The following is a 15,691-nucleotide window of genomic DNA, read 5'->3' as shown; positions in this document are numbered from 1 at the left end:
GCCTCGACCTCACAGAGATCCTCCTGCCTTGCTTCCTGAGTGCTGGGACTAAAGGCGTGCACCCTCATGCCCTGCTTTTGTTGATTTTCATAGATGCAGTTTTTACGTGCCCTTCTTCCTTTGCATTTGTCATATAAGTAAAAATTGTGTTGTTTCCACTAGAACAGGGCAGGAAGGTACAGCCTGTAGGAGCAGATTTGGCCACCCTCTGACTGGTCAATAAAGCTTCTCCCGTAGCCGTTTCATTTGTTATGGATCCTGGTCCCAGAGTCTGTACAGCTGCTCCTGACCTGTACATAAGAGCAGCCCTTCACAGCCTGTGAACTTACTGAGGGAGGGAGGCTTACACGTGTCTTCCACACCCAGTGCTTGGTGTACAAGAGTAAATAAGGGAGTGAATGATCAGAAGCAGGGTGCAACCAGAGTGAAACATAGTTAATACATATTTTAATGTAGCTATAACTAGCTATCTCTTTCTGGATTGTTTAAAAAGAGAATTTTCATAAAAGGGAGTAATGCCGTAAATATCCCATCTTTCTATCTCATCCCTATATACTGACTTATCTCATTAAGTAGTGGGTCTTCCTGTTGGGTGTGACAGTAGTTCTGACTACTTCCTCTGCCATGTTCTCTGCTCAGTCATACCTGGTGGCTTGAAACCAGATTCCTAGTTCTAATTTATTATTTGGTTGCTTTATGGTTATGATTCTCAAATTCATAATAGTAGATTTGGTGATAACTTTGAAAGATCTCTCTTGAAAAGGCATTATTAGCCCCAAATAAAATTCACCACAGACTTATCTTCGAAACTTTCTACACACACACACACACACACACACACACACACACACACACACACACTGTTTTAGCAGGCAGTGTATAACCTCACATTAAAAACATGTATATTCAGCTGGGCAGTGGTGGCGCACGCCTTTAATCCCAGCACTTGGGAGGCAGGGCCAGGAGGATCTCTGTGAGTTTGAGGTCAGCCTGGTCTGCAGAGTGAGATCCAGGACAGGCTCCAAAACTACAGAGAAACCCTGTCTCGAAAAAAACCAAAAAAAAAAAAAAAAAAAAAAAAAAAAAAAAAAACCAACCAAAAAACAAAAAAACAACATGTATATTCACCAGAGGTAAGTAAAGTCAAAATCAGGAACTCAAAGCCACTCTGTTAATCAAGGAGAATATTCAAAGTCATATATCAACATATCATAACATGATCTAATGCAGTAGCTCACCCTTCCTAACACTGTGACCCTTTAATACATTTCCTCATGTTGTGGTGACCCTCAACCATAAAATTATTTCATTACTACTTAATTACTATACTTAACACTATGGTTAAAAAATCATAATATAAATATCTTACATGCAGGATATCTGATATGTGACCCCTTGAAAAGGGTTGCAACCCACCATTAGTCTAATGAAATATGTATTCTTTTAAAAATTTTATTTTTATTTATTTATGGGGGTACGCATGTGACATGTCACACATGTGGAGGTCAGAAGACAGTTTGTGGAAATTAGTTTTCTCCTTCCACTGTATGGGTTCTGCAGGTCACCGTTGGGCCATCAAGTTTGGTGGCAAGGCCCTTTACTGTCATGCCAGCCCATAATGTTCATTCTTGTTAAACTCTGAAAAAGGTAAAAATGCAAAACGGTCTATTTATTTTATATGAAGAAATAAAACTGAATAAGATGGTGTCTGTCACACTTTTGTGTAGTACACGGAACAGTACCCTCTTCTGGCTTCTGTGGGCACTGTAGTTATGTGCACATAGCCACACACATTCCCACATACATTCAATGTACTTAAACAAAAATGAGGGGCTAGAGCAGCAGTTCTCAACCTGTGGGTCGTGACCCTTTTGTGGGTCACAAATATCCTGCATACTACTGGGCTGGAGTGGTGGCTCAGTGGTTAAGAACTCAGAGGATGCCCAGGTTTGATGCCCAGCACCTGCATGGTGGCTTACTCTTTCGCTCTAGTCCCAGGGGATTCAATTTTCTTTTCTGGCTTCCTCAGGCCATGTACTGTGATACAGGCATACATGCAGGCAAAATACCCATTCACATAAAATAATAAAGTAATTTAAAGAGAAAAATAAGTCTTTTAAAAAAGTAAAGTGGGTTTGAGCAACACTATCAGCCAACTTGATTTGTTTATAGAAATTGACCTAACAGCAGAAAAAAAAAAAACACTAAGTACTAATGGTTAGGACATTGCATGGGCCATAAAGCAAACTTAATAAATTTTAAAAGATTGCAAGTTGTAGAAAAAGTATGTGCTCTACCACAGTTGATGCTCAGAAAGCCTTCAAGTATTTGGAAACTAAAGTGATCTATATAACCCACAGATCACAGAAGATGAAAAAACAAAAACAAAAACAAAAAAAAAAAACAAAATCAGAACATTCCAAACTTTGTGGGTAGGGCCAAAAGTAACATTCAAAGGCACCAAATGCCTTTAAATCAAAGAGGAAGACAGTGAAGCAAACAAAAAAGTAATTTGTAAAGGTTATAATCAGCAGAAGTCTGTGAAATATGGAAAGTAATAGAGAAAAATCAGTGAAGACCAGAACTCTGTCATGGAGAAGACTAATAAAGTGGTGTGTCTAGCGAGGCTGAAGAGAAGACAGAAAAGGAAAGAAAGCGCTGACAGCAGAGGGTGACCAGGAGTGACTTAGCAGGATCCAAGAGAGAGCCAGGAGTGTGCTGGATGAGATAGAGCCAGCACACAGCACTTCTGAGGAAATGCCATATTATTTCAAAGATGTCAAATGCCAAATCCCTTAACCTGAAAGTCCCTATGTCTGCATAGAAGTTGAATCTGTAGTTGCAAAGATCCCCTTAAGGAAAATTAAAGCCACAGATGGTTTTACTTGGGAGTTATACCAAGTATTCAATGGAAACTTTCTAGAATAAAAAAATCAAGTGTTTATAAACATATGAGAGACAAAAGATGTAAAATGATGTAGATTGTACACTAAAACTATAAAACTATGGAGAGAAGTCAAAGGTCAAATATGTAGACAGCCATACTTTCTTTATGGGTCAGGAAGTTTGGTGTTTTTGTTGTTGTTTGAGACAGGGTTTCTCTGTGTAGTCCTGGCTGACCTGGAACTCTCTCTGTACACCAGGCTGGACTCGAATTTACAGAGATCCACTTTCTCTGCCTCCTGAGTGTTGGGATTAAAGGCATGCGCCACCACTGCCCAGGAAGTTTAGGTGTCAGTTCTTTCCAAATTGGTTGCTGTAGCTTCCTAGCAATCAAAATGATCTTAGAAACTGATAAGCAGATTTCAAAGTTCATACAGAAACCCAAAGGATTTAGAGTCCTTAATATAAATTTGTTTTATTCTACCTGACTTCAAAAGAGTATAGTATTGGTGTAAAGCCATACATCAGTTGTCAGAATGGATAATCTGAAACAGACCTCCACACACTATGGACAGCTCATTTTCAGCAAGTTGTCCGGACAGTTCAATATGGACAGATATCGCCCTTTCTGAAAATGATGCTAGAGTGATAGTACATCGAATATGGATGGATGGAGGGACCTTCTACCTCCACTTACAACAAAAAAATAAACTCAAAATAGAATGCAAACCAAAATGGAAAAGCTAGAACTATAAAACTTCAAGAAGAAAACTAGGAGATTATGTTACTAAACTTGGATTTATTATGAAAGTTTTTTTTCTTTTTCTTTTTGATACAGGATGTCTGTAACCCAGAGTAGTTTCAGATTTTCTATGTAGCTTAGGCTAGCCTTGAACTTGCTATGTAGTTCAGGATAATCTTATGATTGTGGCAAGCCTTCTGACTCTGCCTCCCGAGTACTGGGATTATAGGTGTGTGTCAACACATCAAGAAAAGTTATCTTAAATGAGCCATAATTGTCTTGATTTAGGAAAAGATAATTCAACTTTGTTAAAATTAAAAATTTTGGAGGCTGGAGAGATGGCCCAGCCATTAGGAGCACTTGGCTGCTCTTGCAGAGGACCTGGGTTTGGTTCCCAGCATGCACACATCCCAGTGGCTCACAACTGTAACTCCAGTTCCAAGGAGATCTGCAACTTTCTTCTGGTCTCCACAGGTACTGCATGCACTTGGTACACCTACAGACACGTGGGCACACACCTACCCATACAAAGTAAATACATTTGAAAAATTCAAACTTTTAACTTTTTCACTGTGTGTGTTCATATGTATGTATGTGGAGGCCAGAGGTCAATATTGGACGTCTCCCTCGGTCACTTTCCACCTTAGTTTTTGAGATGGGCTCTCCAGTTGAACTGGTAACTGCTAACCAGTAAGCACTACATATTTTCTTAAGGACTGCCACTCTGATTGGGGGAGAGATGATCCCCTTGTAGTTCTAATTTGCGTTTCTCTAATGGCCAGTAAAACTGAATATTTTTCATGTCTTTGGACACGTGTGTTTCTTTTTTTTTTTTTTTGAGAACTGACTGTTCCTTTCATTAGCCCATTTATTGATTGGGTTTTTGATTCCTTGTTATTTCGGTTTTGAGTTCTTTGTAGTTCTTACCCTCTGTAAAGTGTGTAGTTGAAGATTTTTCCCATTCAGTAGGTATCTTTGCGGTGTTACTATGCAGACCCCTTTGATGCAATGAAATCCCCGTTTCTCAATTGTTGGCATTGTTTCCTGAGCAGCTGGAGTCCTTTTCAGAAAGTTGCTGCCCATGCCTACGTCTTGAAGTCTTTGCTCTGCCTTTTCCTCTCCCAGTTTGAGTTTCAGGTCTTGCAATAAGGTGTTTCATCCATTTGGAGTTGTTTTTTGTTACAGAATGAGAGAAAAAGATCCGATTTCATTCCATATATGAGTGTGGAAGAAATGTGCCAGTTTTTGTGGCACATTTGTTGAAGAGGCTGTCATTTCTCTAGTATATATTGTGGCATCTTTGCCAGCATTGGAATAGCTGTAGCTACATATTTGAGTCATCTATTGATTTTTAATGCTATTAGTTATGAATAAAAGGAATGTCCTACTCTCTAGGAGGCATATAATTAACTGCCTAATTTATGTCTTTTACAGCGGCCTCTGTTCTTAAACACAGCCATATGTTTTTATTTTTTTCTTGAATTTATAAAATTCTTTAAAACTTTCATACATGTATAAAATGTATCTTGATTGTATCCTCCCTCATTCCCTTCCTCCATTGCCCCTCCCCCCCTCTTCTAACACATCTCCCTCCCTTTCAACTTCATGTTCTCTTTTAAAAACATTTATAAGCTCCAATTCATGCTGCCAAGGACAGGTCCATACAGCGTGGTTTTCACTTCCCACTGTAAAGAAAGGAAAGTGCACACAGTGTCCTACAGATGAAGGAAGAGGATGCCCTCAAATTCCTTGCCACAGGAACCCAATTTAGGTGGCACCAACCTTGATTTCCAGATTTTCCACAAAAGGAAAAGTGATGGTATCTACGTCCTAGATCTGAGGAGGACCTGGGGGAAGTTGTTGCTTGCAGCTCGTGCTGTCATCTGCTGATGTCTTCATCGTCTTCTCAGGAGCACTGGCCAGCTGACATGCTGCCACCAGAGCCACTCCAGTTGCTGCCACTGCACTCCTGGGACTTTGACTGCCAGGTCCAAGCAGCCTGTAGGGAGCCTCGTCTTTTGGTGGTGACTGACCAGCAGCCCCTCATAGAGGCATCTTACTCCAACCTGCCTGCCATGCTCTGTGTAGCACGGACTCTGCTCTGCACTCTGTGGACATTGTTGCCCCACAACAACAAAAGGGAGCTCACTCAATGTGTCTGATGTGGTGGACCTGGCCTGGGAAGTTCTGTGCGTGCACCATCTCCTGTGAGCACCCATGGAGGTCATGCCCAATCTATTTCTGCAGAAACCCCGAGGAGATGGAGAAGGAAGAACAAGCCACTGCTGAAAAGTCTGTGCTGTGGAGGAATTTGGGGGTGAATGGACTGTGCCAGCGCCTAAGTTCACTGCTGCTCAGCCAGAGATGTCAGGCTGCCCTGAGGGTGTACAGGTACCCTCTGTGCCTATCCAACAGATCTCTACTGAAGACTGGAGTGTCCAGCTGTCCACTGAGGACTGGTCTGCAGCTCACACTGTACAGGCCACTGAGTAGTCATGAGCTGTTCTGCAGACATGTGAACAAAGAGAGAGAGGTGGAGGAAAATAGTGTCTAAAAGCTGAGATACACACACACACACACTCACACACACGCACACGCACACGCACACGCACACGCACATGCACACATATACATATCCACTGAGGCATGGCGACCTACCAGTGGCCGCTCCTCAAAGAAAAGTGGCTCTTCCTACCCCAGCAGTTATCAACTGTCAGTAGCTCCTTATCCTTCCCGATACACCCATAAGATGTACTTTCATCAAATCTATCCCCTATTCCCTCATTTCCAAAATTTCCCTATACTTCTCCCACTCCCCCCTCCCAACGTCATCAATTCTGTTTTTAAACTCACCGGGTCCACGTACTGCTGCCTGTGTGCGCATGGGTGTAGCGCCATCTGCTGGAACATGAGCAGTCTCTGGGGCCACATCCTCTCCTTCAGTGGCCAATAGTTCTTCACACAGATGTGGGATTATGTAACCTGCCCTCGCTCATCCATGCTGGGATTTGTTTATCTTTTACTCACAGATTTATTCTATTTAACTTCCAGGTCTGTACATATTGACCAAATCTGTTATTTTTAAAATACTGTTTAGCTTTTTAAAGTTTTTAGCCAGTCATCACCTAATCACGCTACCAATGGGATGTTTCACTCATTTCCTATTTTTGTCACTGCGAATATTAACATATACTTATGCCTTAGCACTTTTAAAATGTGCAATAAACTCACCCACATGACACCGATATAAGACAGACGTTTTCTTGCCTCTGCCTGTGGAGTGCTGGGACTTACCAGTGTGTGGCACTACTCTCAGCTTAACCTTTCCTTGTGTGTGCGATTTGCTGTTTCTCTTTCTCAGATTTCCTGTTGATATCCTTGATATATTTTATGCTAGATGATTTCTCTTTATCTTACTCTTTTAAAATGACATCAGTCCTCTGTCTTTCATGGTTTTAAAAAGATTTGTTTTTATTGGATGTATGAATGCTGTGCTTGCATGCACATATGTGTACCAGGTACATGCCTGGTGCCTATGGAGGTCAGAAGAGGGCATTGGAGCCCCTGGAACTGGAGTTAGAGCTGGTTGTGAGCCCCTGACATGAGTGCTGGAAACGGAATTCGGGTCCTTAAGTGCTATAAACCAATAAGCCAGCTCTAGCTCTAGCTAGTTTTGTTATGATTGGTAACTGAAATGCTTGGAAAGCATTCTTTGGGAAGTTAAATTAGTCTTGTTTTTAGAGACTCTTCAATATTAAAGAAATTAAAATGATACAATTTGATTTAATCTCTAAAAGGTCAAGGCCGGTCTATGGGGACTCACTCAGTGGTTCAGAGCGCTTGCTCCTCTGGCAGAGGACCAGAGGTTGGCTCCCGGCACCGATGTTGAGCAGCTAGGAGCACCTGTAACTGAGTTCCAGAAGATCCCACACCCTTGCTGGTCTCTGCAGGCACCCACACTTGTGCATAGTCCCCCCACTCCCCACATATTCATGTGTAATTACAGATAAAGTAAATGTTTCTTAACAAGAGAAGACCACTTAAAAAATAACCAAATGCTGTTTTTCTGCCTGAGGAAACTGTTAAGGGATAACTCTTTCTCTCCATTTTTAAAAATTGAAAACAATTTTTTCATATACTATATTTTATATACTATATTCATATACTATACACACACACAAAACCCATAAAAACAGAAAATAGGAAACCGTAATATACAAGCAAAAGACCAGTAAGATTGGACAGAGAGAGAGAGAGAGAGAGAGAGAGAGAGAGAGAGAGAGAGAGAGAGAGAGAGAGAGAGAAAGAAAGAAAGAAAGAAAGAAAGGACAACCTTTTAAACTTGTAAATTAAAAAATTTTAAAAAGTACCACGAAGCTGGGTGCAGTGATGACAGGTGTAGTCAGCACTGGGAAGCCACAGCAAGAGAAGTAAGGCAGTAGCTTGATCTGCACGTGATGTTGCAGACCAGGCAGGCTGCACAGTAAGACCCTTTCTCTACAAACAACCCTGTAGCTGTCAGTCCACTTAACCATGTTAGCTGTTGCAAGTACTTTCAAATTCAGCAGGGGGCACTGTTGGAAAACTTGTTCCCGTGAAGAGGTTGGGATTTGTCTATTCTGTCTGTATTGTTGCTTTTTAAAAAGTCGTACATAGGAGGGGGTGGAGGGAGAAACAAGAAAGGGAAAATGATGGAATTATATTTTAATTTTAAAAATAAGGAAGGAAAGACACCTAACTAACGTCAGTGTGTGTCCTCCACACTCACATCAACAGGCAGACACGCTCACAAATGAAGTTGAGAGCCAGACACATCTGAACAGAACCTAGCAATTTTGCTCAATATGTATTTGTTTGCAGAGGGTTTTTTTTTTTGTTGTTTGTTTGTTTTTAAGTAAAGTGGTATTAGTGTTCTTTGAACTAAACTCTTCTATAAATAAAAATAATGTACCATAAATGGATACAGATTAGAATGTCTTAAAGTTCCTTCATACATATTATTATTATTATTATTAGGTTTTTTTGAGACAGGATTTCTTTGTATAGTCCTGGCTATCCTGTCCTGAAACTCACTCTGTAGACCAGGTCGGCCTTGAACTCATAGATCCACCTGCTTCTGCCTCCCGAGTGCTGGGATTAAAGGCGTGTGCCAACACCGCCTGGCTACTTTCGTTATTTTTAGTTTTGTGTATGTGTCTGTGTGAGGGTGTATGCATGTGAGAGCCAGAGGTGTTGGATCCCGTGGCACTGGAGTTGCAGGGGGTTGTGAGCCACCCAACATGGGAGCTGGGAACTGAACTCTTCCCAAGAGCAAACAGTCATGCCACTATTACCCAGTGGGCACAGCTTGCCCAGCAAGTTGGTATTGTAGCTTGTAAGTTTCACAGCTGCATAAGACTGTTATACTGACATCTTCCCTCCAGCAGCCAGAGTGATACCATCCAGTACTGAGAAAGGCAGCAGGAAGCAGCTTAGGGCCAGCTTGAATTCTCCATGTTCTGCAAGGAAAATGTGTGATGTCCTCAGCCATGGGGCTTTATCATATAGTTCTGAGGAGTGATAAGAGCAATGACGTTAGCCTGCCCTGGTGATCTCCAGCCCCTTCCCTCCCCCAGCCAACAGTTCACAGGGAGGTGTCTCACACCTGGCACCACTAGGAATTCCATATAGTAACTTACGACTTTGGGGCCAAGACACCCTTTTTATTTAAAGTCAGGGTCTGGCTATGTAGCCCCGGCTGGCCTGGAACTCACAATGATTCTACCTGCCTCTGTGTGCTTTATGAAAGGCTTATGCCACCACATTGGGCCCAAGACACTCTGTTAAGTCTTCTCCTTTAGATAGAAATATTAATTTTTTTAAAAAAGTAACTCAGTGTTAGGTGAACAGCATGTTTTGTTTTTTTTTCTTGGAATCATATACTGAAGGAACATTTTGGAAAATGAACTTTACATATTTAAAAGCAGTATGAAACTATTGTAAATGTCGTAATGGGGATATCTGCTGAATTAATCTCTGATATTTGATTTGCATCGATTCTAATTAAATTAATGCTTCTCTTGATTGAGTGGCTCACCTGCAATCACATGCAGAATATTTTAAAGGGGGGTTTAAGGAATCTGATCTCAAAGTGCCATGCTAGCGCTGGTCTTGGTAAAATCTTACTGTTGCTCATAATAGTGGGTGGGTTACAGAATGTAGTGGGTCAGAGCATAGCCCAGTCTTTTTGAAGTTGTCTTTGAATGGTGTGATACTTGCTCTTTTGTGGGAGACAGAAATCCTTGTTTAAAACTCACTGAGCAAGTTTGTGTATAGTTACAGTTTTAAATGGGGAGGCATTTGGAAGTCAGCAATGAGACATACGGTCTTAGAAGCTATTTAAAGATACAAATATGATGCTGTTCAAGTTTGTGGAAACATGTAGTAATTACAACCAAATATGGAAATACATATTACTGTGGTATTTAATATTAATCATCAATTTTCTTTCTTGGCATAAAAAACAAAATGGGGCTGATTATTTTAGTACTAAATTATGAACGCACTAAAAGAATTTATCCCATTATAATTGGACTGCCTTTTCTCTCTCCTTCCCCATTGAGTTCTAATAAACCAGTGAGGGGGATGAATCTAAATTTAGTTTGTGATCTCTTGTCATTTAAATTTTTTTTACAGTTTTATTTTATTAAAGCGGTGGTTCTTTTTGTTTAATCTTATGTTTGTGATTTAATAACTGATGCAGAGATGGTTATTTGTGTTGTTTTCAGCTGACTACCTAGCTCAAGCATTTGATTCCCTTTGTTTGGACTTGAAGACAGATGAAGGAAAAGCCTTATTTTTGGAGTACCAAGCTGTTCCAGTAATACTAAGACACCTGAGGATTTCCAGCAAAGGACTCTTATCCAATGTCATTGATAGTCTGCTTCAGATGACAGTAGAGTCACGTACGTTTTTATGTTTTATGTATGTAAAGAAATGATGCTTTCATTCCCTCCTAATCCCTTGTTAACTCCACACCAGCCACTACTTCAGCTTTTAAATGGTGGCTATTTTGAAAAGTTATTAGTTAGGTCAGCACACAGAATGAGAGGTTTCATTGTGGCTTCTTGATATAAATGTGTCATATTTTGTTGTTGTATGTTCCCCCCCATGGCTTCCTCTCTGCCTCTTCCTCCAGCTGGCTCCTGTGTTCCTCCAGTTGGTCCTCGTTTGTACCCTCCTATCACGTGTCTGCTGTTTTCTTTCCCATTTCCCACATCCCTTAAGAGCTCTTCCTCCCCTCTTAGATCCCTTCTCTAGTTAACTATCTTGCAAATAAGACATGTGGCTATAGCTACATACATATGTATATAATCTAAAATTTAAGTTCCTTGTATGAGAAATAATGTGATATTTGTCTCTGAGTCTGGCTTATTTCACATAATTCCATTTGCATCTATTTTCTGAAAATGTCATGATTTTGTTTTTCTTTATGTAAAATTTCCGTGTGTGTGTGTGTGTGTGTGTGTGTGTGTGTGTGTGTGTGTGTGTATGCACGCACGTATATGTACCACATTTTCTTTTTTCCTTTTTAAACAGACAAATAGGCTTTAGGCTGGTATTTTCTTTTTTAATTAATTTATTTGTTTTACATCCTGATCGCAGTTTCCTCTCCTTCCTCTCCTCCCAGCCCCTTCCCCCACTGCCCTCTGCTCCCACTCCCCAATCCACTCCTCATTTTCTGTTTAGGAAAGGGCAGGTCTCCCATGAGTATCAACAAAACATGGCATATCAAGTTGCAGTAAGACTAAGCACCTTCCCATGCATTAAGGCTGGGCACGGAGACCAGGGTGAGGAAAAGGGTCCCAAAAGCCAGTAAAAGAGTCAGAGACAGCCCACGCTGCCACTGTTAGGAGTCCCACAGGAGGACCAAGCTACACAACTGTAACATGTATACAGAGGGTCTAGGGCAGTCCCATGCAGGCTCCCTGGTTGTCTGTTCAGGCTCTGTGAGCCCCTATGAGCCTAGGTTAGTTGATTCTGTGAGTTTTCTTGTCTCCTTGACCCCTTTGGCTCCTACAATCCTTTCGCTCCCACTTCTGCAGGATTCCTCAAGCTCCGCCTAATGTTTGGCTGTGCTGTTTCCACCAGTTGCTAGGTGAAGCCTCTCTGATGACAGTGGGACTAGGCACCTTTGTGTGTAGCAGGATATCGTTAGGCATCATCACATTGACATTTTATTTCCTCCAGTCCTGTTTGGTTCTATCCTAGGTCTCTGGGCCATCTAGCCTGTGGGCCGCATTTTCTTTATTAACTCATTTGTTGATGGACATCAAGGGCTGCTTCCATTTCCCGGCCATTGTGAATAGTACAGCTCTAAACAAGGAGGCACAAACATCTCTGTGGTGTGTTGACTTAGTACTATAGATGGGTGATAGGGTGGTTCTATATTCAGGTTTTGGGGGGATTTCCATACTGACTTCCACAGTGGCTGCACAAGTTTCTCAGGGTTTTCAAATTCCTGGCATGTTGCTCTTTGAGATCCAGGGACAATAAATCAGTATCTCAGGAATTCTCAGAAATTTCCAAATTATCATGACTTTACACATCCTACTTCACTCTGTTAATTGGATAGCTAAAATTCATATTTAAAGAATAAAATACACAAAGTGAAGCAATATTTACAAAGAACTGCATCCTAGGAGTATTCAGACAATAAAAAATATAATTTAAAACTCCTATCTCACAGTCAAGTGACAGCCTCTCATGGAATCACAAAATGGCCACTGCCCACTGACAGATATATTTTATACTGAGAATGTGTTATGCTTCGAGAGAACATTCAGTGGACTTACTTGCATATAATAAATATGTGAACTCATTAGTGAGCATTTTCTTTATTATTCTTGTTCCCCTTTCCAAATGTTATACCCACATGTATATTTGTTTTTATGTACACATTGTACAAATGATGGGCTGGCATCCACAGTATAGGGAGAACATGTGTTTGTTTTATTGACGGATTTTTCTTCCTCAATTTGGATGAACTTGATTAATATTATGTATTATAAATCCATCCATTTTCCTGCAAATTTTGTGATTTTGTTTTTCTTTAGAGCTGAATAATATTCCATTATATATATTATATATATATAATATATATATATATATATATATATGCCAGGTTTTTATTATAGTCCATTCACTTCTTGAAGGACACCTAAGTTGTGTCCACTTCCTTGCTGTATTGAGTAGAGCAGCAGTGAACATGGAGTGCAGATACCTTTACCATAGGATAAAGAGTTCTCTGTGTAAATGCCCAAGAGTACAATAGATGTATCATATGATAGTGCTGTTTCCAGTTTGCTGAGGAGCCGCCAGGCCGATTTCCATCAGGGTTGTATTAACTTGCACTCCTGCCAGTGGTGAATCGGGGGTTTTTCTTTCTCCTCATCCTCTCTGATATTTGTTGTCAGATTTCGTGAGGACAGCCACTCTGACTGGGATGGGATATTATCTCAAAGCATTTACCTGATGACTAGGAATAGTGAACATATTTTAATGGTTACTGGCCATTCCTCTGTGTGTGTGTGTGTGTGTGTGTGTGTGTGTGTGTGTATGTAACTTGCTGCAATTCATTACCCTATTTGTTGATTTGCAGTTTTACTTCCTAGGTATCCAATTTCTATGGTTCTCTGTAAATTCTGGTTATTCGCCCCTTGGCTGAAGTGTATGTATGTGGGAAAGATTTTCTCCCATCCCGTGGGCTGTCTGTGTGCTCTGCTCACAGTTTCCGCCGCCGAGCGGAGACTTTACTTTCATGTAGTCCCATCTGTTGATGTTTGCAGCTAGCTTTTGTGCTAGTGAAGTTCTGTCCAGAGAGTTCTTGCCCACCTCGGTGTCTTGAAGACTATTCCCTCTGTTTTTAATCTAGACGTTTCAGCTTTTATTTTTCTGATTTTTACTAGTTTTTTGAGAATTTGTACAATGTGTTTTGTGCTTTGATCATTTTCACCGCCTTCTCCCAACTCGTCTCAGATCCACCCTGTCTTTCCTGTCCACCCCAGTTTGTTTTCTTTTTCTCCCGTCAAGTTCAATTGGTGCTGCCCAACTGTTCTTGAATATGTGCTCTTCCCCTGGAACGTGCTTGACTTACCAGAGCTTACATTCCCAGAGGAAACGGACTCTCGGCAGCTAACAGTTGCTAATAGCTCCATGGCTAGGGGTAGGGTTCTCTACCCAACTCCCCTCTCCATGCTGGGCTTTGGTCTGGGTTGGGTTTCTCCGGGGCTGTGTATGCTGTCACAAATGTCACATATGTGCAGCTGCCCTGCTGTGTCTAGAGGATACCATTTCCTTAGAGCCATCCACTGCCTCTGGCACTTACGTTGTTTCCTTCTCCTCTGCCTCAGTGATCCTGAGCCTTGTGAGCAGGGGTACCGTATATGTGTTCTATTTAGGGCTGAGCGTTCTGCAGCCTCTTACTTTCTATGCCATGGCCAGTTGTGGGTCTCTGGGTTGATCATAGTCTAGTACAAATAAAAGCTTATGATAAATTGTTAGGAATCAGTTGAACACTATGTCTATTTAGCAGAATAATAGTAGTAGGGTCCTCCCTAGATCCTGTGTCCTGTGTAGCCATAGGTTCTTAGCCTGATAGGGATGGCAGGTATGACTTTCATTTTGTGGAATGGAACTTAAATCCCGTTAGAAAGTGGTTGGTAAAGAAATACTTACAGAAATAAGGATGGCCCAATAACCAGAAAGCCTGTCCTAGCACAGGTGATGATGACGTAAAACAGTTGCATCCATGGAGCTCAATACACAACTTGCAAAGCAGCTCCATGAGGAGCGGGGTTAGGGAGGTGACGCAGGAGCTCTTCGCCTCCCTGCAGAGGGAGTGTTTCTATTTAGAGAAAATAGTTCTCCATTGCTCCCATAGAGCCCTTTCCTTTTTCTACCAGCCCATTTCTGTTTCCCTGGCTTTACTTGCGGTTTTAGATTTTGTTGCTTCAGTAGTTTACTTTAATCAATACAGTCTCAAGATAGTAACATACAAGCCTTCCGAGTTGTGTTTATAGATTTAAAAAGCAAGAGAATGCAAAGCTATCGTGGTTTTATATCTTTTATGGGAAATAACTTACTTGCATTTAGAAAAAAAGCCATTTGTAGAGGCTTTTTACTAAAGAGCAAATTGTTTCAGAGGCCACAATTGGACATTGTATGATTTTTTTCCCTCAATCTTTCCTAACTAGCCAGTACCAGCAACTTATGCTCTAAAAGAATTTTCATGTATTATCCTACAATAAACACAATCAACGAAATATGGCTTCTTACCTTTGTATGCCTCTCCATTGGATGGTTCTTAGAGGCACAGTTACTAGGTAAAAGGATATGTGCATTTAAGGCTTTTGGTAACAAGTTTGGGAAATTTCTATTATTTCATTCTTAATGAGATTGAATATAGTATGTTCTCATATAATTGGGGTTAGTTGTGTTTATTAGTAAAAATACTAGCTACACCTTTCCTAGTTGACTTATAAGAACTCATAGTAATGGTGTTAGTTGTAGCTAGAGTTTTCCTGCTTGGCCCACCTCAGGACAAATCTCTCTCACCTGCCAAACCCACAGCCGCTCAGACCCAACCAAGTAAACACAGAGACTTATATTGGTTACAAACTGTATGGCCGTGGCAGGCTTCTTGCTAACTGTTCTTACAGCTTAAATTAATCCATTTCTATAAATCTATACCTTGCCACGTGGCTTGTGGCTTACCAGTACTTTACATCTTCCTTGTCCTGACGGCGGCTGGCAGTGTCTCCCTCACCCAGCTTCCTGTTCTCTCTCTTCTCCTCTCTGTTAGTCCCGCCTATACTTCCTGCCTGGCCACTGGCCAATCAGTGATTTATTTATTGACCAATCAGCAACACATTAGACATACAGACCATCCCACAGCACTTCCCCTTTTCTTTTCTTAAAAAGGAAGGTTTTAACCTTTACACATCTCCAAAGTGAGCTTGGTATATTTGGGAATTTGGGCGTAGCTTCTCTTACTACTTCCTGCTGGAGGGGGGCGCTGTATCTTAT

The 15,691-nt window shown here is 41.1% G+C and overlaps 1 protein-coding gene and 1 pseudogene across 3 annotated transcripts in view; both read left to right on the top strand.

The window, feature by feature from the left end:
* Window positions 1–15,691, top strand: part of Ccdc138 (coiled-coil domain containing 138) — a 66,916-nt gene that overhangs the window by 46,142 nt on the left and 5,083 nt on the right. For all 3 annotated transcript variants that reach the window (XM_059282113.1, XM_059282114.1, XM_059282112.1), the window contains one exon: window positions 10,393–10,569. In XM_059282113.1, coding sequence (XP_059138096.1) covers window positions 10,393–10,569 — 177 coding nt within the window. The remainder of the gene's footprint in view (window positions 1–10,392; window positions 10,570–15,691) is intronic.
* On the top strand, window positions 1,117–6,118 carry LOC131893728 (small ribosomal subunit protein uS2-like; annotated as a pseudogene).

This window comes from Peromyscus eremicus, chromosome 16_21 (assembly GCF_949786415.1).
Source record: "Peromyscus eremicus chromosome 16_21, PerEre_H2_v1, whole genome shotgun sequence".
Taxonomy (NCBI): domain Eukaryota; kingdom Metazoa; phylum Chordata; class Mammalia; order Rodentia; family Cricetidae; genus Peromyscus; species Peromyscus eremicus.
Note: the sequence above shows the minus strand (reverse complement) of the source record. Positions and strands in the feature narration are given on the sequence as shown.